This window comes from Folsomia candida, unplaced genomic scaffold (genome assembly GCF_002217175.1).
Source record: "Folsomia candida strain VU population unplaced genomic scaffold, ASM221717v1 Fcan01_Sc028, whole genome shotgun sequence".
NCBI classification, from domain to species: domain Eukaryota; kingdom Metazoa; phylum Arthropoda; class Collembola; order Entomobryomorpha; family Isotomidae; genus Folsomia; species Folsomia candida.
The window spans coordinates 2,001,545-2,023,362 of record NW_019091220.1 but is presented as its reverse complement, the minus strand read 5'-3'; the positions used below and the strand labels follow the sequence as shown (position 1 = coordinate 2,023,362).

At 38.2% G+C, this 21,818-nt stretch overlaps 1 protein-coding gene and 1 long non-coding RNA gene across 3 annotated transcripts; one reads left to right on the top strand and one right to left on the bottom strand.

The window, feature by feature from the left end:
• Positions 1-397: 397 nt before the first annotated feature.
• On the top strand, positions 398-21,815 carry LOC110859850. The gene is made up of 15 exons (XM_022108862.2): positions 398-1,362; positions 1,701-1,741; positions 11,245-11,383; positions 11,527-11,668; positions 11,763-11,947; positions 12,120-12,376; positions 12,465-12,489; positions 12,674-13,072; positions 13,164-13,319; positions 13,403-13,652; positions 13,742-14,124; positions 14,197-14,402; positions 14,546-15,977; positions 17,259-17,508; positions 17,618-21,815. The coding sequence occupies exons 1-15, from the start codon at positions 1,237-1,239 to the stop codon at positions 19,852-19,854; spliced, it is 6,228 nt and encodes a 2,075-aa protein (XP_021964554.1). The 5' UTR covers positions 398-1,236; the 3' UTR covers positions 19,855-21,815.
• On the bottom strand, positions 1,435-3,138 carry LOC118438928. Of its 2 annotated transcripts, XR_004837146.1 has the most exons (4): positions 2,488-3,138; positions 2,258-2,420; positions 1,909-1,977; positions 1,435-1,734 (listed from the first exon to the last, which is right to left on the bottom strand). It is a non-coding gene; the product is annotated as an uncharacterized LOC118438928 (long non-coding RNA). The 2 variants fall into 2 exon arrangements; XR_004837145.1 differs by having other exon boundaries at positions 2,258-3,138.
• Positions 21,816-21,818: the final 3 nt, after the last annotated feature.

Here is a 21,818-nt window from a genome sequence, read left to right as displayed (position 1 = left end):
GTCTTTAATAGAATTTTAGATATGCTTAATTATAAAAATTACATCAGATTGTATATTAAGGTTTTGAATAATTTTTGGCTAATTTCTAATTAGCTGTGAAATTTGTAGATATCAATTTTCTGCTATTTTAATGAATTTTAAGAATAAATTTCAATAATAATTCCATCTTCTTTGAAAATAAACTTAAATTAGTGTAAAAAATATATTTGTAATTTGCAAAGGCCATTAGCTAAAAATTATAATTGAAAGTAGTAGTTTAAAATTATATCTTAAAATGATAACTTAAAATTGGTAATGAATTTCATTAAATAAATTGTGATAATTCAACTACCTAATAAATATTTTTTAAATATTTCTAATGGAAATTCCATTTCTTACATTACAAAGCTACATCAGACTCATATTGCCCAGTTACAGACTTTCTCCACTTTCACCCCGAACTTTAGATGAACCTCTCCCATTTTCGCGTCCTCCCCTGACCGTCTCGTCTCTTTTTGGTGAATTAACCCCGTCTTTCGATGCCCCTGTGTGTGAATACCTATAAGTCGTGTTCCCTCCTTACTTTTTCACTGCTGCTGGTAGTCATATTATCCAAGCACAAGGAGAGTAGCACAATTCGTATGTATAAAGGTTATGGGACTTAATGGCGTGCGGCTCTCATCGGTTAGTTCTAGTTGGAGGATGGATGGAGAGCGAGAGTCTGCTACTAACTTGTGAATTCTGGGAGTGTTTCCGGAGATATTAGTATTCACCACTTTTTTAACTCCCAAAAATTGTTGTTGTTCCGTTTTCACCACATTTTTCTCTCCTCCTCCCCCTCCCCGCACCCAATTTGTAGGCAAATCTGCCCAGTTTTCCGCAAAAAATTACGATGTAAACAATAACATTGCGCCCGAGATATTTATATTATTCTTTGGTGCGACGACGACGAAGAAGAAACGGCGCTGAAGGAAAGTTAACGAATTTAATCCTCCTCGTCGCAAGGATGAGGCGACGATGAGAGGTGGCGACGGGGATGGTGAAGATGGCGACGACAAGGGCGTCGACATGAAGGAAAAAGAGGTCCTTTTTCCCCCAAGAATGGTTTGAAATTGACCCCCCGACCCGATGAGGAGTAGTGTCGGTATAGTTGGAAGCTGATTTTGTTGATAAAGAGCTGAACGAATGGATTTGGTTGAACGTGATGATTAAAAAAGTGTGTGGTTATCAAGTGTGTTGTAGTGTTGTTTGTTGTGAATGTGGATAAGCGAAGAATATAGGAGAAATTTGTCGAAAATGGCGCTAGAATTAAAGCTACACAGCCCTGCAGGGGTCGAACCGATGATATACACTTGGCCTCTGAATAGTGTCGGAAGTGGGAAGGTAAAATAATAATAATAATAGTAAAATAGTAATGCGTGTAGTTAAATGTTTTTAATTCAGATTGTAAGAATGCACAATGAGATGTTTGTATTTTTTAGAACGATGCAATTGTAATGCAATTATAGTCAATGGCACCAATTCTTAATCGTAAATGAAATGTATAGATTTTGGAGTACCATTATTTCGAGTAAAGTTCATTAGAGTTTATTTTATGACTAATACTTATTGTGTCTGGTGTTTTAAATGTGTAATTGTATAACGATTTATAAATTCAGTTCAGTACTAATTGTAGAGTTGACTAGCAATTGTCTTAAAATGTTCTCTTCTTGACATTACAGGACCGGGTTGATGGGGGTCACGAAATTGCGGAAACTATAAGGTAAACTTTAAATTTTAACATGTCCCATTCATTCATTTGAATTGTTCGTCCAGCATAAGTTATATCAATGACTGCAGAATGCAAATTGCAATGTTACAACAAGATTTTCCAATTTTGCATCAGTTTCATTTTGGTAGTTTGGAAAATGTTAAAATTGAACTACTTACGATATAGTACTTCACATTATGTAACTCGTCAATGCAAGTTATCGGTATTTCCACAACGCAAATTCCAATCTATTGAATAAGAATAATATTCCATAAATTGCATTTTAATAGTCATCTTTTGGTGCAAACGACATCATCATACACGTATCATCATTCCGAGTTGTGTGTATTGTTTCAGCAGCCTGCTATCTCTGTGACTGACCTGATTATTAATGGCTGGCTACAGATAAGATAATGTGATTGCATTTCATGAATTATGCAGCATTATTTTTTCTAAATACTACATGACTCGGAATTCTGTGAATACGCACGTACTGAACTCACAAATAATAGTAATTCACAAATTTACCCGAATGTTGAATCAATCATCTCGTCATTTCCTGCAAAACATATGCATACACTTCGTAACACGATGCGTGTTGGTAAGATATACATATTTCACGGAACGGAAGTGCATGTTAATTTAGGGATGGGATGAGATCAATCAAAGGTTTCGTTTTTGTACAAACTTGCTAAGAAAAAACAATTAGTTTGTTAACTGGATCACGTAAAAAGTAAAAGAGACTGAATTTCACTAACTTAGATAAGTGAAGGTTTTAACTTCTTAGAATCATTCATGATGATGAATCCGTTTTACTTAAGACAATTATTACATTAAACACGAGCCATGTCGAGCTATATTTACCCATCTACCTCCACCAACCAACCACAGACAACATGAAGACACATCACAGATGCACTTTATTTAAGACAGGAAATTCCATATGGCTTTCTTGGCAAATAGAACATGCTTCTTATTATAAAAGGGAAACTATTGTTTGACATGATGTGAGAAGATGGAAACTTATTTAGTATAGTCTTAAGACGCGAGTTCTGTGTGTCGTAACGAAAAAAATAATACAAGTCAGACAAAAATACTAAGGCCAGATGTTTACTTTATATCCACACGAGAAAGGAAGTTAGTAAAGGTTGGGCTCGGCAGGTTGGTTTCAAGATTAAATGAAATTAATTGTTTTACCCGAGTGTGATGTAAAATACACGCATTTCCCATTTGCAAATTCCTCACCCACACAATACGAGATACAAAAAATATTTAATTTCCTTCGCAGTTTGCAAAATATAAAAGATTTACCATATAGCAAATATCATTCTACTTGAAAACATTTTATCTCTCATGTGATGATAGAAAGTGCGTTGGTTTTGGATACGGTACGGGTGTGTGCGTCATGCGTTCCGTTATACTGCCATGTAATAGGGGCATTATTTTGCAAAGTGAATGCACTGATGCATTTTTATATTTGTTAGATGATAGTACATTGGCAAGATTTTGAATAATTTAGTGCACCCTGCTTTATAATAATAATAATCTCTGTAGTCTGTATAAAAGAGCCACTCTCCTCATCACCGTACCAGCAGCAGCAGCACGTAGAGATTTATACATGTTAGCGAATTGGGTTTCCCTTCCCAAGGCCAATAGAGTATACCTAAATGCGGCGTGGTAAATAACAAGGTTGATAACCCTTTACACAGCTCAAGTTTTAGTCTTGGTAAAATGTGAAGCGGTTACAGTTTTGCATCGAGTCTGCAATTGTCTGGCTGATGATGATGGAATTCTATTCATCATCATTTTATCATCCTCGGTGGAGTTAAACTTTAATTTTTAGCCAAGCCAAATAGTAAAACTTTTTGTAATGTATGGAGATTTGGAGTGAAGTGGAGTATTTGCTTACGTGGGGAATTATTTATGACCAGCACCAAAATGCAACTGTCGAGTGAGTGAGGAATGACGATGTGCATAAAATGAAAGAAAAATGCATTTATGTTAATCGCGTATGTATTGTACAGTTGACAGTGTACATACCATGTACATTCTACATTACATACACATGCATATACATGCAGGCAGTGTCGTTTGTCATCAAAAGTAGATGGTTTGCAATTTGCATGCGTGTGTTGTGTATCTACCTACATTAGATAGATTTGACTATCATTGTGAAATGTGTAAAGGTTAAGGAGAATCTTGATCATGATCATGGCTAGAGGGTGACATTCAAATAGTCAAGATCACCATTATTTTGTAACACTACGAAGACGTGATGTCTGTGAATCAAATGAGCTTTTTTGCAAACAAGATTTTCTTAAACGAGGGATGGAAACAAAGGTATGACGAAATAGTATTGAGGATGAATATAAAAGTTTGCACAGCTTGTGCATATTCTAGCCATACCATGCGTAGTTAAAATTATTAATGGTAATTAAATTAATTTAATTTGCACACTCTTGTAAGAATCTGCAAATGAGTAAAAAAAAGTCCTAGTTTGTTTGCCCATTACACCATACAACTCGTCATTCATCGCATTGTTTTGAGATTTACATTAAACTGAGAAAGATCAAACAGGATATTTGGACAAATTTCTTGCTCAGATTGGTTCAAAAGAGAGACAGACTGGAAATAAGTGCATAATGTTGAAGAAATGTAGTTGTTGTTGCTGCTCCAGGACACGTAGAACCTTTTAACGCTCCCGTTCTTTAACAAGGATAAGACGAAATTTGGTGGATCCGGTTCTACTAGTATTTACATGTAAAATAAGTTTGTAATAGTCCCACTAGATCATCAGATGCAGTTGGTTCAGCAGGTAAAACTGATGAGTCTGAACAGATAGATAGATCAGGGATCCTAGTCTAGCAATAGTTGACTCGTTTTACATACTGCCACAGAGTACAAGTTTGTTAAGAAGATATGCTATTAAAGCTAGCTAGCTATGCAAGTAGATAGGGTTGGTTGGTGCATCGTGTGAATATTGCTGTGGGCGTTTATCTATGTACATAGTTGGATAATAATCATAGTCCTGTGGATGATGATGGTTTTAGATGTGAATATAGCAGGTACATATACAGGTATTCATCCAGCTGGCATATGTGACTTCCAGCCAATGCATTGTTCTCTAGCTTGTTGTAATCGTATAATATTTCGTTTCGTGGTTTGGCATCGGTTTGTAACCTGTTGTTCCTGAAAGCTTTTCAGCAGTTATGATGGCTCGTATTATTTAGCCCGAGGGTTGGGCGATTATGCATACTTTTTGGTTGAGATTAGATAGCCAGTCCTTGTTTAGGACAGGAACTGAACATAATGGAGAATTGTGATGCATTATAATATGTGTTACAACGGATGGAAAGTGGCGGTTGATTTTTGCACAATTTTTGCCATAATTTGAAGATTAGCAAAAATACATCTTCATTGATGATATTAAAAAAATATCCCGTGTTCCAGCTGTTGCTGCTAGTCTAAGGAAATAATGATAGAATTGATATCCGTTTCATGCGTTTTTTTAAGGGCAGCATGGTCACGGGCATATGCTCGTTTTATTATTCTGAGGAAATGTATAGTCCAGTTTCTATCAAAGAAAAGGCAATATCTTTCGTTAAGATCTACACCATTTACTTTATATTGTTGAGAAAGGACTGCAATTTATTAGTTGAAAGTAGGGTAAGTGGTTGTAGATATAGTGGAAGGTTTTGGTTTACTGTTTCCCCGATATCCGTCAGTCAAACTCGAGATGAAATTGAAATGTAGGCATGAAATGAAATGAAGGTCCTTGTTGTCGTTGTCTACTTTATTTCATTTACAACAGACAAGACAACCCTCATCGATTCCAGTTGCAGTAGTTTTCCAAACGGGACGGGAAGGCGATAATATTATGTGTTATGAAATTGGACGTGGTCTTGTGTGTTGGTGTATGTACTGTACGAGGGTAATAAAATTATTTGACTAGCTGTATAAGGGAATGAGTAGTCTGTTTTATAGCAAGTGTCCTCGTCCAAATGTCATACCCTATTTTTGCCCAGATTTCCTCCATAAACGAACGAATTGCACCCCTTCATCATCATCATCATCCCTTTGTGAATTCTGCTTCCCTGCCTGCTTCATTGATTCGGGTGGTCGGGTTTGTTCCCGAATTGCTGTATGTATGCAATGGATTTAAATCATAATGTAGAGGGTATTGTTTAGTCGCTTAGGTTAGGGTGGTGAGGGTCGAGGATGAGAAAAAGGGTACGTGTCTTTCTGACTCTTTTGGGCTTAAAATGTCAGCAAAATCGTGACACATGTTGAGAGTTGAGAGTGGTAAATTATCTAAAGGATAACTTATTCATGAAATGAGAAATGTGCCATTTTTTATGCTATAGGTAGTCACAGATTTACATGAATTCAGAAGATACGAATACAATATTTGTTGTGAGATTTGGTCAATTCAATAACTAGGAAATGATTCAATTATTTTGCAATTCAAATAAAACCAAGATATACGATATATTTCTGACTTTTTTACCAATTACAAAGTTTGATTTGAAAGGTTTGAAACTTGTTTTTAAATTAGATATTCAAAAGTTAATAGTGGTTGTGAAATCTTAGCAAAAAAACCTAATCAAAACGGAATCAATTCTTACTGGAATTTTTGATTAAACTCCAATCCAGCTCGAATTTCCAATTTATTTCCCTAGAACTCAATGTTTGTGAAAGAAGCGAATCGATTTTTATGTGATTCAGTTTCAGTCTGGTATTAAATAGGTTGGGAAAGAAGAAAACGAGAGAAGAAGAAGCGAAATCTGATACGGCATGATTTCCTATCCAAGATACAAGAAAAAGCTATCGTACACTTATAGTCATAGCCCAAATAAGAAAAAAAATAGGAGGGAACTCGCTGAGAGAAAGCTTAGCCAAAAGTATTTTACTTATAGTGACCGTGTCGTCGTGGTTGAATGAGAGAAAGCATAGACGAGACACATTCAGCTCAGTTTTCTTCTTCTTTATAGCGAATCTTTCCCATCTTTGTGGATGTTGTTGAAAACGGTAGCATTTTTCGTGAAAGCAAGACCGCCACTAAATATAACATGTTCTTGTTGAATAGGAAAATTGGAATATATAGAACCTGAGTAAAATAAAGATGCTTGTATTATTACACAATTCGCTATCTGCCTGCTCCTTTCTTTGGTGCTTTCTCTAGTCAAACAAACTCAGACTGGATGATGGTGGTGGTGGTTGTGGGTGGGAGGATGATAATCCCAACAAAGGAGGGAATGTAGTGAAGAGAAGGGTGTGCAATTTTCTTTCCGTATTAGGAGGTTTTTTTATACATTCAGCAGAAGACTGCTATAGACGAGGGATGATGATGGGACATAATATAATCATATATTCCTATTCCGTGCTCTGGAATAGATTTCGTATTTTAGGAGATGGGAAGTAAACTTGGTAAATGTAGTCTATATTCTGGTCTCGTAGCCTGTCTCCTTTCTGCTGCTGCTGCTCTTTCTTCTGATTCAGTCAGAGTTTGGTTTGGTACATAGAATGCAATTTTACGCCGAGAAGAAGAAGAAGAGTATAAAGTTTGGTCGCGTATCTCACTGTTATTATTGTATAAAGAGAGAGAGAGTGAGAGAAGAAACTTTGGTTCAATAGAAACTTGCTCCGAATCTCCCGAAAAGCGGATGGAAGTTGTGGAAGTTCAACAGAGTACAAGTAGTAGATGTTGATGTTGGTGGTGGTGTGCTATATAGAGGAGGAGGACATGACATGGGGTTCTAGGCACGTGGCGTTTCATCGATCTGCCATTTCTCGTATATATTTCACAGCAGCTTTATTTCCTATATCCCACCAACCCTCCTCCATCCAAACATACTACCTGCCTGCACTTGAATGCTCTTGCTTGCTCCATATAAAAGTAGCTTCTTGTGTGTCGAAAATCGTCTGGATGGTCGTGGAGAGAGTTGGAGGAGTGTAAATGCTAAAGTTGACTTGTGTGTCGTCGTTCGTGTGGTGGGTGCAACGCAACGCAACGCGCAAGGAATGAATTCTGGGATGTGGCTGCTTTTTGGTGAAAGCAAAACTTGCACAATATATATTTCACTCACGGAATATGGCATATGGCATTAAGCCCTAAAAACATTTCGGGGAAGAAATTGTGAAGGTAGTTCAAGGAGAAAGTTCCCGTGTTGTGTGATTGCATATTCCTGGTTCGGTGAAAGCAGCAATTAGAATAGTTTGGCAAACAGTAGGTATTATTACTTTCGGGTTGAATGGACTTTGGGTTTATTTTGTTTACTTTGTTTTTGAGGGGCTCCGCAATTACTGCAATGGCATAATTATTTCTTAAATTGTCTTGCAGATAAGGTTGTTGTGAAAATAATTGGAGGAATTTTAGTCTGAGGAAATACTTTATTTCAGTGAAAACTAGGGAATTGCTGGTTGTTGTGAATCCTACTCACGGAGGCAATACGTCTGCTGCACTCCAGACTCTCTGCTGTCCATACTTTCACTTTCCCCACAGCTTTCAATCTCCTCACAATCGACCAAATTGTGGAGAAAACTTGCGAGCACAGCATCCAACTCGTCTGAGGGAAAATCGATCCTGGTTGTTCGAGTAGTATAGTAGGTGAAAAGCGGAGGAGGAAAGTATGTAAGAAAATAAATGAAAGAGAGAGAGAGCAAGGTTTATTTTGAGAGTTTTCCTGGTGGAGAAAGCACTTTTATAGGAATAAGACCTTCATGATTGCGTAGGGGGATGTCTGTATTATATTTCTAATGGGGGCTGCTGAGGGTGCAATTTTACCATATTTAAATAAATTACTGCTCTAATAATACACATTTGGTGTAGATTTTCTTTCGGTTCCTAATGCAGTACATTATTAATAAGCAGGGGTAAATATTTCTCGTCTTTTTATGCGTATCACATTACTTCATCAATATAATAGCTATGCATACGACGAGTAAATAAATTGCATTTTTGGCAAGCAAATTAATATTAATATTAACTTGGTATATTATTATTGATCCTATTACTTGCTCCCACCTATAATAAAATGGAGACGGGTGGTATTCTTGTACATTTTTGTGAAAAGCATGGGTCTGTCTGTTGCTCTCTTTTGGTTGTTGGATCGAATTTCTAGTAGATAGCGAAACAAGAAGCTAAACTAATTTTGAGCTTCGAGACTGCAGTCATAATAATTTAATGTGGTTTTCCAGTTGATACGTATATAGTTTTTACCCTTCTTGCCTCCCTTGCGTGTTTTCACGTGTAAAGCGAAACCTAATTCAAGAGCGCTTTTATTTTATTGATTTACTTTTATTATTCCAACAAGGAAGAAAATTGATCCGACACTATGGCATACATACATCAGCAGACTAGAAACAGAATGTTGTGTCTGGTTTGGGAGTAGTATTGGTCGCGATGGGGGTGTTTTTTTCCATTACTACAAAAACCACACATTTATATTTGGTATTAATTTCAGAGTCATTACAATTCAAGTATTACAATTTCAGGGTGAATATGTAAACCAAGCATTCTTCAGATTGCCAGTCATTTCTCTAATAGTCGATAATTGATTAATAACTTATGTGAAACTGAATGAGAATTGGATGGATGTATGCATGTATCTCAAATCGTCAAATCATAATAATAATGCCAATCCGTCGACAAATAAGCACTCATCGATTCCCCACCGGCGTTTCTTCTTTATCCAAAAGTGAAGCAAATATTGGTTGTTGGTAGCTCAGAAAAGCAATAGGAAACTATTTTAACGGTAAAGTTCGGTCGATATGATGGGATATAGTAGGAGCGCAATTATTACTTTACTTATATACTTAGATTGCCGTTTAAGCCGTCTTTTCGTCATGAAGGAAGAGCTGTACAGACCAAAAAGCTGTTTGCTTCCTTCCTCTACGGAATAATGTAATACCTCCACCACCATTTAAGTTGGTAGTTAGTGGAGAGCTCGATAAATAACAACGCTCACCATGCCACGCAAATACATAAGAAAGACACGTACGCACAATTACCACGCACTTTCTATATTATGTATATCGTTCGTGTGCAATATTTTTCTCTTTCAACAAAAGTTAGCAACAAAACTGTACTGGGCAATGTATCTAGTAGCAATGCAAGTAATAAAGTAGATAGCAGGTTTTTTTGCATACTTGCTAAACCATTGAATTCCGTTGTTTGACCAACATAGCATGATGAATTTTTGGCATTGCAATGCAATAGTATTATTTCATGGTGGATATGAATTATTAAAGATGTGGCACCTTTTATAAAATGATTGCAGAGTTTGCATTTAATAAGAGAGGAGAGCATTCCTGCAGAAAAGATTGGCAAAGTTTTGGACGGTAAAAGTTTTACCTTCAACAACAAAAATAATCAATACTTGCTAATAATATATCTGCACCATGCTGCCCATCCAAGTTTTTTACGACTATTTACTACGACAAGGATAAACACAGGCTAAAACTGGCTGGTGAATTATTAAACTTGGAGAGTAGTGGCTGGTAGTATTTTGTGGTATGCATGCGTTGCACGGGTGTGAATGATCTGTTGCTCTTCTCTCTTTTTTTAGTGTAAATATTATTATCGCCTTCGTTTGCTGTTATCTATCCATCCTCCGTTTCGGATATTTGATGATATTTATTTATGGTTTCATGAGTAATGGTTAAATAAAACGTGACGTTATATAGTAGATGAAAACTAGGGCACGGACAAATGTTTTCATGATTGCAACTCCGATATGAAATGAGGTGTTGTGAGCAATAAAATTCGGAATTGTTATCACACTGCGTTGATGCTGCTTTCTCTATTTCTTGGATGATGTAAAAATCAATAGTTATAATTAATTATGGAGGAGACTAATTGCATGTGGTGGTGTCTGCAGTAATGTAATTTGCACCAGGTCATGAATTGTGCAATGTTGCTTTTAAATAATTCTTCTTCTTGGGTGTCGTAATAAGTTTTCCGTGTCAAGTGACTCGATGGTCGAGGTTGTTGTGAGAGATGGTAAAAATAAAGCAAGGACAAACTTTTATTGCGGTTCATGCCCCTACCGTTTATGGTCACTCAAATTATTCCCATGAAAAATACTTGAGTCCAGCCAGAGTATGGAATGAACTTCGTAGTGAAGAAATGTCTCTAAATAAGTGGGAAGGTCGGTTCTGGTCCTTCTTAATGTGTATGTATATGGTCATAATAAAAGCAATGGCATCGATTTATAATGATAATTTGTTAGTAAACAATTAGGTTTATAGGTTTTTACGAGTTTATTGGTCAGGACCAGGAAGAGTATTTCTATTCGGTCGCAAACATCCTGCTGCTGCTGTTACTGTTAAAAAACTTATTCTTATACTTGTTAGGAAATTGTGGGTTAGTTGGTCATAAAAAATGTTTACAGTTACTGGAATTTTAGTTACCGATTCATTGAAAAAATATGCACATTCAATCAAACCAAAATTTTTGTATTAAGAGACAAAAGTACAAATGACAAATAAATCAACTTTGTCTTTTCTCCTTTCAGATGGGTCTGCGAGGACTTTCCAGAATTGAAGATAGCAATGGAAAATAATTGCCTGAACGATTATCTCCCTCAGTCGTTCGAAAGTATGAAGAACCTCTGCGACCGCTACAACAGGGCGATCGACTCTATCCTTCAATTGGTAAATTACTCGATTGTGTAGACTTGGCTTTTGTTGAGATTATTGTGTATTGCCTACGACAAATGATTTACAACTTGATTATGTTTTCATGCTGAAAAGATTTTGTATTTTGAATAATAATTTGTGACTTGTGTTTATTGCAGGAGAAAGGAACCTCTAAACCGAAGGAGAGGCTGAACAAACAGCCTTCCCGACTCTTGCTAAAACATATTCTGCAGCAGGTTTACAACATGGCGGTGACGGATCCGGAAAAATTGAACAATTATGAGCCCTTCTCTCCAGAAGGTACGTATTACATATTTCTTTATGAAGAAGTAATGATTACTTATTTTACACATGAGGAAGTAAAAAAATGACGTTTAATTTGTTTCTTGTACAGTGTATGGAGAAACATCGTTCGAACTTATATGTCAGATGGTTGACCAGATCGAGATAAGTGAGGATGATGTTTTTATCGATTTGGGGTCCGGAGTTGGACAGGTTGTGTTGCAAGTGGCTGCATCCACCAAGTGCCAGAACTGCTATGGAATAGAGAAAGCAGAAATCCCTTCAACTTACGCTATGGTACGTATAGTATGAATGAGCTGGTGGAGCAGTGGAGAAAGTGCGGCGCAATAAGTAAAAGTGAATAACCTCTCTGCTCAAAAGAGTAGAGATTTCACTCTACTCTTGTGCCGTGCGAATCTGTGCTAAATAGTTAAGAATAATTTTTTATTTTTACTTTGGTTTTCTATAGGACATGAACACACATTTCCGTAGGTGGATGAAGTGGTATGGGAAAGTTCATAGTGAATATACCCTTTTGAAGGGAGACTTTCTCCACGGTGATCTGCAAGATTTGATTAAAAAGGCGACAGTCGTGTTTGTTAATAATTTCGCCTTTGGGCCCACGGTGGACCACAAATTAAAGGAGCGGTTTGCGGATTTAAATGACGGTGCTCGTATTGTTTCCTCAAAGACATTTTGCCCACTGAATTTCAGAATAACGGATCGGTATGTATTAATAAACAAATCTGTATTACAATCTGTATTGCAAATTTTAGGTGTACACTAACAAAAATTGAATCATTTAAATTACCAGGAATTTAACCGACATTGGGACTATTGTAATAATTCATATAATATTGAATTATTATAGGAAACTGTTGATGGAGACTGTAAGACTCTACAATTAAAACAATTAAACAACGAAATTTACAGAGTCTTACAGTCTCCATCAACAGTTTCCTATAATAATATATATATAATAATAATATAATAATATATGCATATATAATCTCTTATTCACAGATGCATGTATCGGAACTAAAACCAATGAAGGGATCCGTCTCCTGGACAGACAAGCCGGTCTCGTATTTTCTGCATGTAATTGACTCCACCAAGCTGCATCGATACTTTGAAAAGGGCAAGTCCGGCATTAGAGAGAAAGAGCAAGCTAGCAGTTCCCTTCACAATCGTGGACGCAGTAAATCCATGAACATTGACCATAGTTCATCCTCCCACTCCAGCAGACAACATTTGACAAATGGAATAAAAATCAACGGGCTAAAATCGATCGAAACAAGTTCAAACGATTCGAATAATTCATTACCAAAAGAGAATAATAACGAAGATTTGAGTGACGTAAGTGACGAACCCAGCAACGGAGTCGTCGTTGGACCAACGACACGCAGGGCTTGGTCAGATTGGGTAAATATTGATGTAATTTATTAAGTATGTATGACGTGGTGACTGATTTTATGATTTAACAAATAATTTTGTTTCACTTGACAAAAATTAGTGCTCTAGTAGAGGGAAAAGTTCGAAGGAAAATAGTGAAGACGACACGGTTGCTCCGCATTCTAATCGAAACAATCCAAAATCTGGCAGGGGGAGGCCTCGCGGAAAGAAGAAAGTGTTAAGAAAGAAGTTATCCAGGAGTAATAAGGTTAGAAAGGTGAGTTTTTTATCGATTAAAGGGATAATTAAATAAATAAATAAATAATAAGTCAATCAATTCATGTAAACTATGTTGTTTAGGTCAAGATGGATATCAAGGATGACGATGACCCATGTTTAGAAGCAATGTTGGCCGATTCTAAACAGTTGGATATTAATTTACCTCCTCCACCCATTCAAACCACTGCGAGAGGTGGCAGTACGGCCGGAAGGAAGCCGAAGGGACGGTTGAAGAAGACAAAGAATAAGCGGGGGCTGAAAATAACTGGACCGAAGTTGTCAGCGATTGATTTTCTGCACAGCCAAACGCTCCTTAGCACGTCTCCTCAAGGTGTTTATTTACCTATTGTTCATTTTGGTTATACATATGTAATTGTTTAGTGGAAAATACTTGATCATTATGTTTATTGCGTTTAACAGGAAAGAAACTGCCGGCCGCAAAAGGTACGATAGATCAAAAATTGACCCAGCTAAGCAGCGCTGCCACGACGGGAATTATAAAACATGAAGAAATGCCCATAACAACTCGAAACACGCCGTACGCATTGCAAAAGCTTCTCGAAATGTACAAAAATCAATTCTTGGATGCTATCGAGACCATGAAATCGCCTCAGTACAGGCGACAATTGCTGGATCAAGTGGAGGTTGAAAAGAGGAGGAAAGAGGACCTCGTCATCCGGAAAGACCAGCTGGATAAACATATTGCCAAGCTGATTTCGGACTCTACAAAGTTATTGAGATCGAAACTGGAAGAACTTAATATTCAGGGTGAGGGAGCAACGGCAGACACACTTCTTTCTGAAGTAAGTATTTTTATATGTAAATTGTTTTGCTAAAATTGTGCAGATTTCTTAAACGTGTATTTTTTCTACCAGGCTCGTAATATTGTCATGCGCCACAAGGAAATCCAAGCTGAAGTGACCAAGTTGCAAAACGAAGTCGCGAAACTGGAGAAATCTAAAGAAGCGTTCGTTGAAGAGAGAAAGAAAGAAATGCTCGAAAAATGTCGTCAAGCGGGTATCGTAAACGGAGCAACCCTTCCCGACTCTGATCTGGAAAAGATCTGTCGGAAATTCCTCATGTAAGTATTGATTTTTAATCTTTGAGAAATGGTACACAATTATTATTGATTATTTAATTGAGTGAGTTCGCTGTCAATGTACATGCTATAATGTCCCATCTTTTAATTTCATGCATTAAAGTTATAACATTGTCTTTTCACAGGACCGAAATCACGGCCACCTTATCCTATCGGAAAAACTTGGAGAGTCGTCTGGCCCAGTATGAATTGGACATTGTGGCCTCAGAGAAAGAAATCAGTGCCCTACAACAACAACACGCTGTCCTACAGCAGCACCAGAAACTACAGATCGTGTCAGTGTCGCCAAAATCATCCTCTTCAAGTACTGCAACACAGCAACGGAAAGATAAGAATATGGCACGCAGTAGATCTCAAGAATGGCCGGATATCCCTGACATTGGGAAAATTAACGAAAATAATCCGGAAATGTTGGCGAAAAAGATACTTGAAACTGGGAGGAAAATTGAGGCTGGAAAACTCCCAAGGAAGAGTCCAGAGAGGATTGCGAATTGTAGGAGGAAATCTGGAAATAACAACAGTGTGGTAGCGATGGATCATTCTTCTTCCTATAAAGATGACACTATTCCTGCCCCCAAAGTGAATTTCTACGAGGATCGATTAAAGAGTATTATTACATCTGTGCTGAATGAAGATCCGGCGACCGGCCAGCAAGGTCAGCAAGGTGCAACATCAAACAACACGATTGCCACTCCGACTACGTCCCCATACACAAATTATGGGCCGAAATCGGTGACGGGCAGAAGTGTGACTTCTACTACTTCGTATTCACAAAATAACTTGCCAACAACTCCGCCTCGGTCCTCCCCTAATGATGGCAGCTCACAAAAGAAGAAACTCCAACTTTCTCCAGATATCATCCTTGGATACAGTAACAATACCCGCACTCCCGGCAAAGCCGCTCTTCGCACGCATCTCGTCAATAACTCTTCTCCCCTTGAACAACAGAAAGTGGTGCGAAATCTCAACTTCGGTCCTGGGAATAAACCTCGCTCAATCAACGACTTGATGACGAATGAGATTGAGAGTTCGTTAGGAGTTACACACCATGGGCGATGCCGTACCCCGTTGAGTTCCGCTTCACCTCCCGTTGTTCGAGCAGTATATTCCCCAATTTCAAGACCAAATTCGAACGAGAACATTCCCGAATCGCTGTCGTCGTCGTCATCTGGATTCCAAGTTTCTCGAGCCACCGTGTTAGTGAACACACAATCCAAACCTGGAATGGATGCAGGGATGAACGAAGGACTCGCTGCGGGGCTAAAAGCGAGGTTACTATCGCTTGCGAAATCGTCTGCCAACAGTTTAGAGAAAACTGCCAGTCGGAATGAGGAGGCTTCATCGTCTCAACTTGAAAGTACAAACCCGTTGCTGAATTCGCCTCTTGTGAAAGAGAAGAAACTCGTAGAGGCGGCGAATGGACGTGTCACGGTGGAAGTCGTCCTTCAAAGTTCAGAAGGTCCCGAGGGTCTCGTCCCAAAGAGCAAGAACGATAACAGCAGTAATTCCAACGGGAGCGTGTTACAATTGGTGCGAAAGAGGGTCGGAGAAGTTAATGTAAGTTTAGTTACTTAATGATTTCTTTACTGTTCATAATAATTAGTTACCAGGAACAGGTAACTCTGTGTTTTTAGATTCCAATGTAACAAGCAATCTGCTGTTTTGTATAGAAATCTTCTGTAATGTATTTAAAATTGAGACTTTTGCTGCTAAACTGGTTGATTTTAATTTTGAGGAATTGACTTTTAAAACTTTCAAAGAGTTATAAGAAGTGATTGGAATGCTGGAAATGAGAGTGTCCAAGCCAAAGTAGAATTGTTCATTCAATGTCGAAGTTTTGATTAAAAATGAAATAGTGGAAAGATACGGAAGGTCCCAGAATTTTAATAAGAGTAGATTTGTAACGAGTCGTGAAGGTGAGAAAGTTGTGGTCATGGAACAAGGGACAAAGTCAAGGATTAGGTCAAGATTTTTGATAGGTGACGTTTTGTTGGACAGGTTTGCCTGGGTCAGGCTAAGTGGTCCTAATATAAGATATATAATTTAATTTAAAATTTTAAAGTGTGTTTACGTAAACGTTTAATTTACAAAATTTTGCAAAAAAGTGGGAGCTCAACTGACCTCCTAAAGTTAGGCTGTGAACTCTGAAGTTTGCAAGGCATGGGATTTCTTGCGCAAGAAGGAGAAATGTAGAGGTCTTAATTTGGCCACAGATCTCAACCGAACGCACCCAATAGAAACTGTTCTTGACATAGTTTCGAGAAATCCTGGTGGTTAATAGGTTTCGAACGAGCAGATTTTCTAGTTGACTTGCGACTCGTGGTGAAGAGAGATGTCGTACTGTTTTTACTGAATTGAATTGAGGTTTTTTATCTTTTGGCGTATTCTCACCTTCCAGTACAACCTTGAGGTCTTTTGAATATCCATTGGCATCTATTTTGATTAGCATTGTTCGACAGAGTAGACGACAGTTTAGGACATCTGCAAGGGGCAGCCGGTTGAATATTTCTCGCAACGTCTAGGAAAGAATTGCGTTTATTTTCAATGTTCTATAAAGTTTTATTTATGCAGTCTGGTTAGTAAATGCATACCTCTTCTGGTGCCCCTTCGATAAAATCAATTAACGCAGATTGTTGCTTCGGTTTGATTTTCAATGGTTTGAATTGGTGTCGAAATCCCATGTTAGTAGGTGATGATGAAAACCTTAGTCAATATGGAGCTATAAGCAGCTACTAATATTTGTCGTTAGTTAACAATTCACACTAAAGTGCACGATGAGTGAGAGACTACCGTATCACACTCGTCGTTTCCAAAACTACATGTTGTATAATTTTTTAGGGAATTTCGGTCCCACCCAAGAAGCAACCCACTCCTGACATCATAGGACCGCCAAAGACACCAACTCCTACATTTCCACCATCTACTCCAAGTCCTCGACCTGGGTCGGCTTCGACACCGCTATCTCGCCCATCCTCTGCGCATCATTACACTCCTGAGCTGAGGAATTCTCCAGGACTGGCGACACTGACGCCGGTCAATGGCTATCGAAGCAGAGTACCGACACCGGGAGGATTGATGGACGATCATGGTACAAACTTGTCTATATTGTTTCACTAAAAAGAATATTTTAGATAAAATACATTTTACTTATTAATTTTATTGTAATAAATAATAATTACTAACATTTGTTTGTGTAGGTATTGGAAGCTCAGCTCCTCGAGCTGATTTTGATAGCACGTTCGACCGGATTCTCTGTTTCGCGACGAACGAGGTGGATAAACGCCGCCGAAGTACTGAAGCTGCCGGAATGTCACCTAGAAATGGGCACGTGTCCACCACCACGGGCAACTTGAAAGCTTCAGATTACAATGACAGACCAAAGACACCCTCCGCCACGAATGGGGAAACGTCACCCGATTCTGGGATAGGGCGCGATCTCCCACTCTCCTCATTGGATCATTGGAACCACTCCGCTGAAGTGGACTCTTTTTCAAAAGGGAGACGTCACCGAGAGAATAGTATTTACAGAAGACGATCTCCTACCCCACCACCGATGGGAATACCTCGCACGCCGTCTCCATCTCGGAACGATGAACTATACGAGGATGACCTTATGGATGAACCACCCCCACGTATTCCTACCCCTGGAAAAGGGATGGATTTTAAGAAAATGCTACAACAATCAAAAATGATGGTGGGGAATGTAACTCCAGAAGTGGATTCCTATCGCCCTGTAAACAAGGCATCATCCGTAGATATTAAGCCGAAAATGGAGGTGGATTGCAAAAGTAATGAGACTAGTGCTGTAGGGGAGAAAGTAGTAGAAGACAGAAATTCTACAGCGTCATCAGCTGCAACTATAACACCAATAGTTAATCATAATCCGGCAAGTGGTTCTTCTTCTTCGGATCAGCAGTGTCATCCAAAGAAACGGTGGAACAATTGGGGTCACACGGGACCGGTGAGACCATCTTCACCACAGGCAGGAGGATCTGTTGATGGGAGAAGCAGTGTTGCGTCGGATTGTAGTTCTACAGCAGATACGGGTCATATTCCGATTACTGCGACGACGACTAACCAAGGCATTCCTGCTAACAATCCTGTGCTAAACCCTGGTTCTACTCTGCATTCAAGTAGCAGTGCTATGAGTGCGGCAGCATCGAAATTTCGACCCAAGGGGAAAGGGTTTGATTGGAATACAGAGATGCGTAGTGGGAGTCCTTATAATTCGAGTCCTTCTCCCAATTCGTACGCCCCACAACAACAGCAACAGCACTCTCAAGGTTATCCGAGTAGTCAAACTAATAATCACCTCCCACTTCCACCGCCTAACGTCAAAGTAACTTCCACCGGAATTGTGCCAAGCATTGGACAGCAACATCATCAACATCCTCAGCATTTTCATCAGCAGCAACAACATGCTAATGGACCAATGGGAAATATGAATATCGTCCCACCTCAGCAGCAACAGCAACAGCCAAAGTCTTGTGTCCCCCTCCCAATCGGGCGAATCCCACCACCACCTCCACCCCCTCATTCGGGCAAGTCGATTCTTTCTGCCGTTGACCAGGTGATAATGCAAACCCTGAATAGTGGAAATAGACCTGCGACTAACAACACCACTGGCAATCCTTCGTCGTCCAATTTCGAGTCGTCGACTTATAATAATAACCTGTACAAACAGCAGCAGACTTCTTCGGGAAATTACAACCCCACAAATCACAACCATTTCAATAACGGTTCAAATCAAAAAATGGTTGTGCCCCCACCTGCCGCTGCAACTGGCTATCAACCACCTCATCCTCCTGGTGGACATGGTCAGTCGAATAGTAATAATTACCACCAGGCCAACTCGTACTCTCAGCAGCAACAGCCAGGCCAAAATAACATGTACGGGACCCACCAGCACCACACTAACAATTCTGCTCCTCCAACTGCAGGATTTGGACGACAGCAAGCACAACCACACCCCTCGAATTCGGCCTACCCAGTCATGCAAAGCCCTAAAATCCATCCATCCGCATACGCACAACAAGGGGCTGGAGGAGGCAGTAGTAGTGGTGGTACTGGTTCGTATTACAATGGTGGCCAGCACTTGGGGGGAAATAAGGCACCATATGAGCATCGCAATGGATATCACCGACTAGGACCTTACCCACAGTCATCATCCTACTCGTCGTCCGCATCTCATCCCCCTCCACCCGGAAGTACTAATAAGGGGATTCACGACATGTACCCACAGCAGCCTCACTATAACTCCCACTACAACCATACCTCATCCTCTCGCCAACAACAAGCTCAACCACACCATCATCTCAATTCCTCGTCCGCGTCGTCCTCCCATCATCATCAATCTCATGGACTTCCACAACAAGGATATAACAATAATAATCATGATCATCCCCATAACCAAATGCTGCCAACGCGTCGGTGATTTTTTTGTTAACTTCATACTAAATATAATGTTTTTACTTACTGTTCTTTATTTAGAAAGTTCGACGCTAACGAAGTTTTTCACGCATTTGTTGTTTGTTATACTAAATGTGGTTTCTTTCCTCGTTTCGTTATCAATGCCCTTCTTGATAGTCGCATGTACAAGTTGTGTATATTGAACTGAAGCTTATAGTAGTCATGATATGCATTATATTGGATAAATATACGAGTAATTAATTCACTGCCAATTAATTCCACCAGGAAAAAAATCACTGCATTGTTGTTCATGTTATCGTTATTTGTTACTCTACCACTTGTTTTGTTATTTATTGCGTTTGATCAAACGCAGAAATGTTTTACATTTGAGCGTGTGTTTTTGTACTAATAATGCAGAGATGTGTTCCAATTGTATAAAATTATGCTCTTGTTGAATGTTTTTTTTTGTTTATTTATTTATTTACAAATGTGAGATTAGTGGTGCGTATTCGTTTTACATTGTAAATATGTAGTACTAGTGAATTTGTTAGATAATAACGATACTGACACAGCTATGATAGTGGTATTCACATGAAAATCAATGTGTTCATTTTGTTAATACTGTTCATATTTATTGATAGTCACGCAACGCAAAAAAGGGGGGAAAGTCCGTCGGGATGAAGTAAAAGCTTTGCACTACGTATAAATACTTTAGGATTGTGTAGTACCACTCGATTTGCATTTTATATACAAAGTGACATAGTTTAGAAGAAGAAGAGACGTTCGTTGTGTTTATAAAAATGTAAGAAAGCGCATCAGGTATTTATATGTAACATGTAGTCGTGTAGCGCCTGTAGTGTAGTGTGTAGTACGTATTTGTAGCAGTTCCTGGAAATCAGACGAGTTTGGAACATGAATATTATCGTATATTCGTTCGTGATCGTGACTAGGAATAAATTTGGTGAGATTGGGATAACGGGAATCAACTATAAGTAAAGTAATGTCGTAGGGTTTATAATTACGTGTGTAGTTTCTGAAAGTAATCTTGACTCGTATTGATTTCCTACATATTCATTTTTAACTCTTAACTCGTATATTTCTTGATGAAAAAAAAACTTTTAATACGCAATTTGAATATGAAAAAAATGAGATGTTCACGACAAAAATATTTACAACTCAGCCCGGACATTTATTGTCGCTTTCAAGCTCACGTAACAGTTCAAATTTTTAGACTCTGAAACGTTTTTACTACTGTAACTGTTAACCTATGACTTTTTATGACTTGTGCAGGGATACTTTTTCTAAAAAAAAATCGATTAACATGTAATAACCTTTCTAATCATAATATTTCATGGATACACTAAAATACTATTACTGTCAGTTATTTACATACATAAATAAGTCATAGGCGGATGGATTGTTCAGAAACTTTGTTAAAATTTACTTAGATCTCAATTACAAAATCCTATCCTATTACTGCAGTCCGTAATGTATGCTTCACGACCTACCGATCAATCAGTTACGAAACAATCTTCATAAAATTATCAAACTTTGTACATCTATTGAAACCAAAAATCAGGAAGTAGGATACATTTTTGTCGAGTAAATGTTATAAAGTAGATTAAATATGGTTATGTCCTACCTTCGTGTCAGTAACTAGCCGAGTGGAGAAACTAAAACTAAAAATATTGCAAAGAACAAAATTATGGAATAAAATAATAAGTAGCTAATCGGACGCAAATTAAGTGTAGTAGTCAACTCAGTTCAAAAACAATCTCGGATCTTGACAACTTATTACGCATTTTAGAGAATTTTTTTAGAGAAATTCTTTACGTTTACTTTCTTCCACTGGATTGAGTTATTACACAATAAAATAATTTAGAATATATAGATATAAATAAATACGAGTAAATTTATAGATGCGATACTGTTAATTAGACTTGATGTGTATTACTAAATAAATGATGACAGTATTTCGTAAAATAAGTT

Coding starts and splice junctions, on each gene's coding strand:
- LOC110859850 (XM_022108862.2), top strand. CDS start 1,237: ATGTGGATAAGCGAAGAATATAGGAGAAATTTGTCGAAAATGGCGCTA. Junction 13,653..13,741: donor CCTTAGCACGTCTCCTCAAG/GTGTTTATTTAC, acceptor TGCGTTTAACAG/GAAAGAAACTGCCGGCCGCA. Junction 17,509..17,617: donor AGGATTGATGGACGATCATG/GTACAAACTTGT, acceptor TTGTTTGTGTAG/GTATTGGAAGCTCAGCTCCT.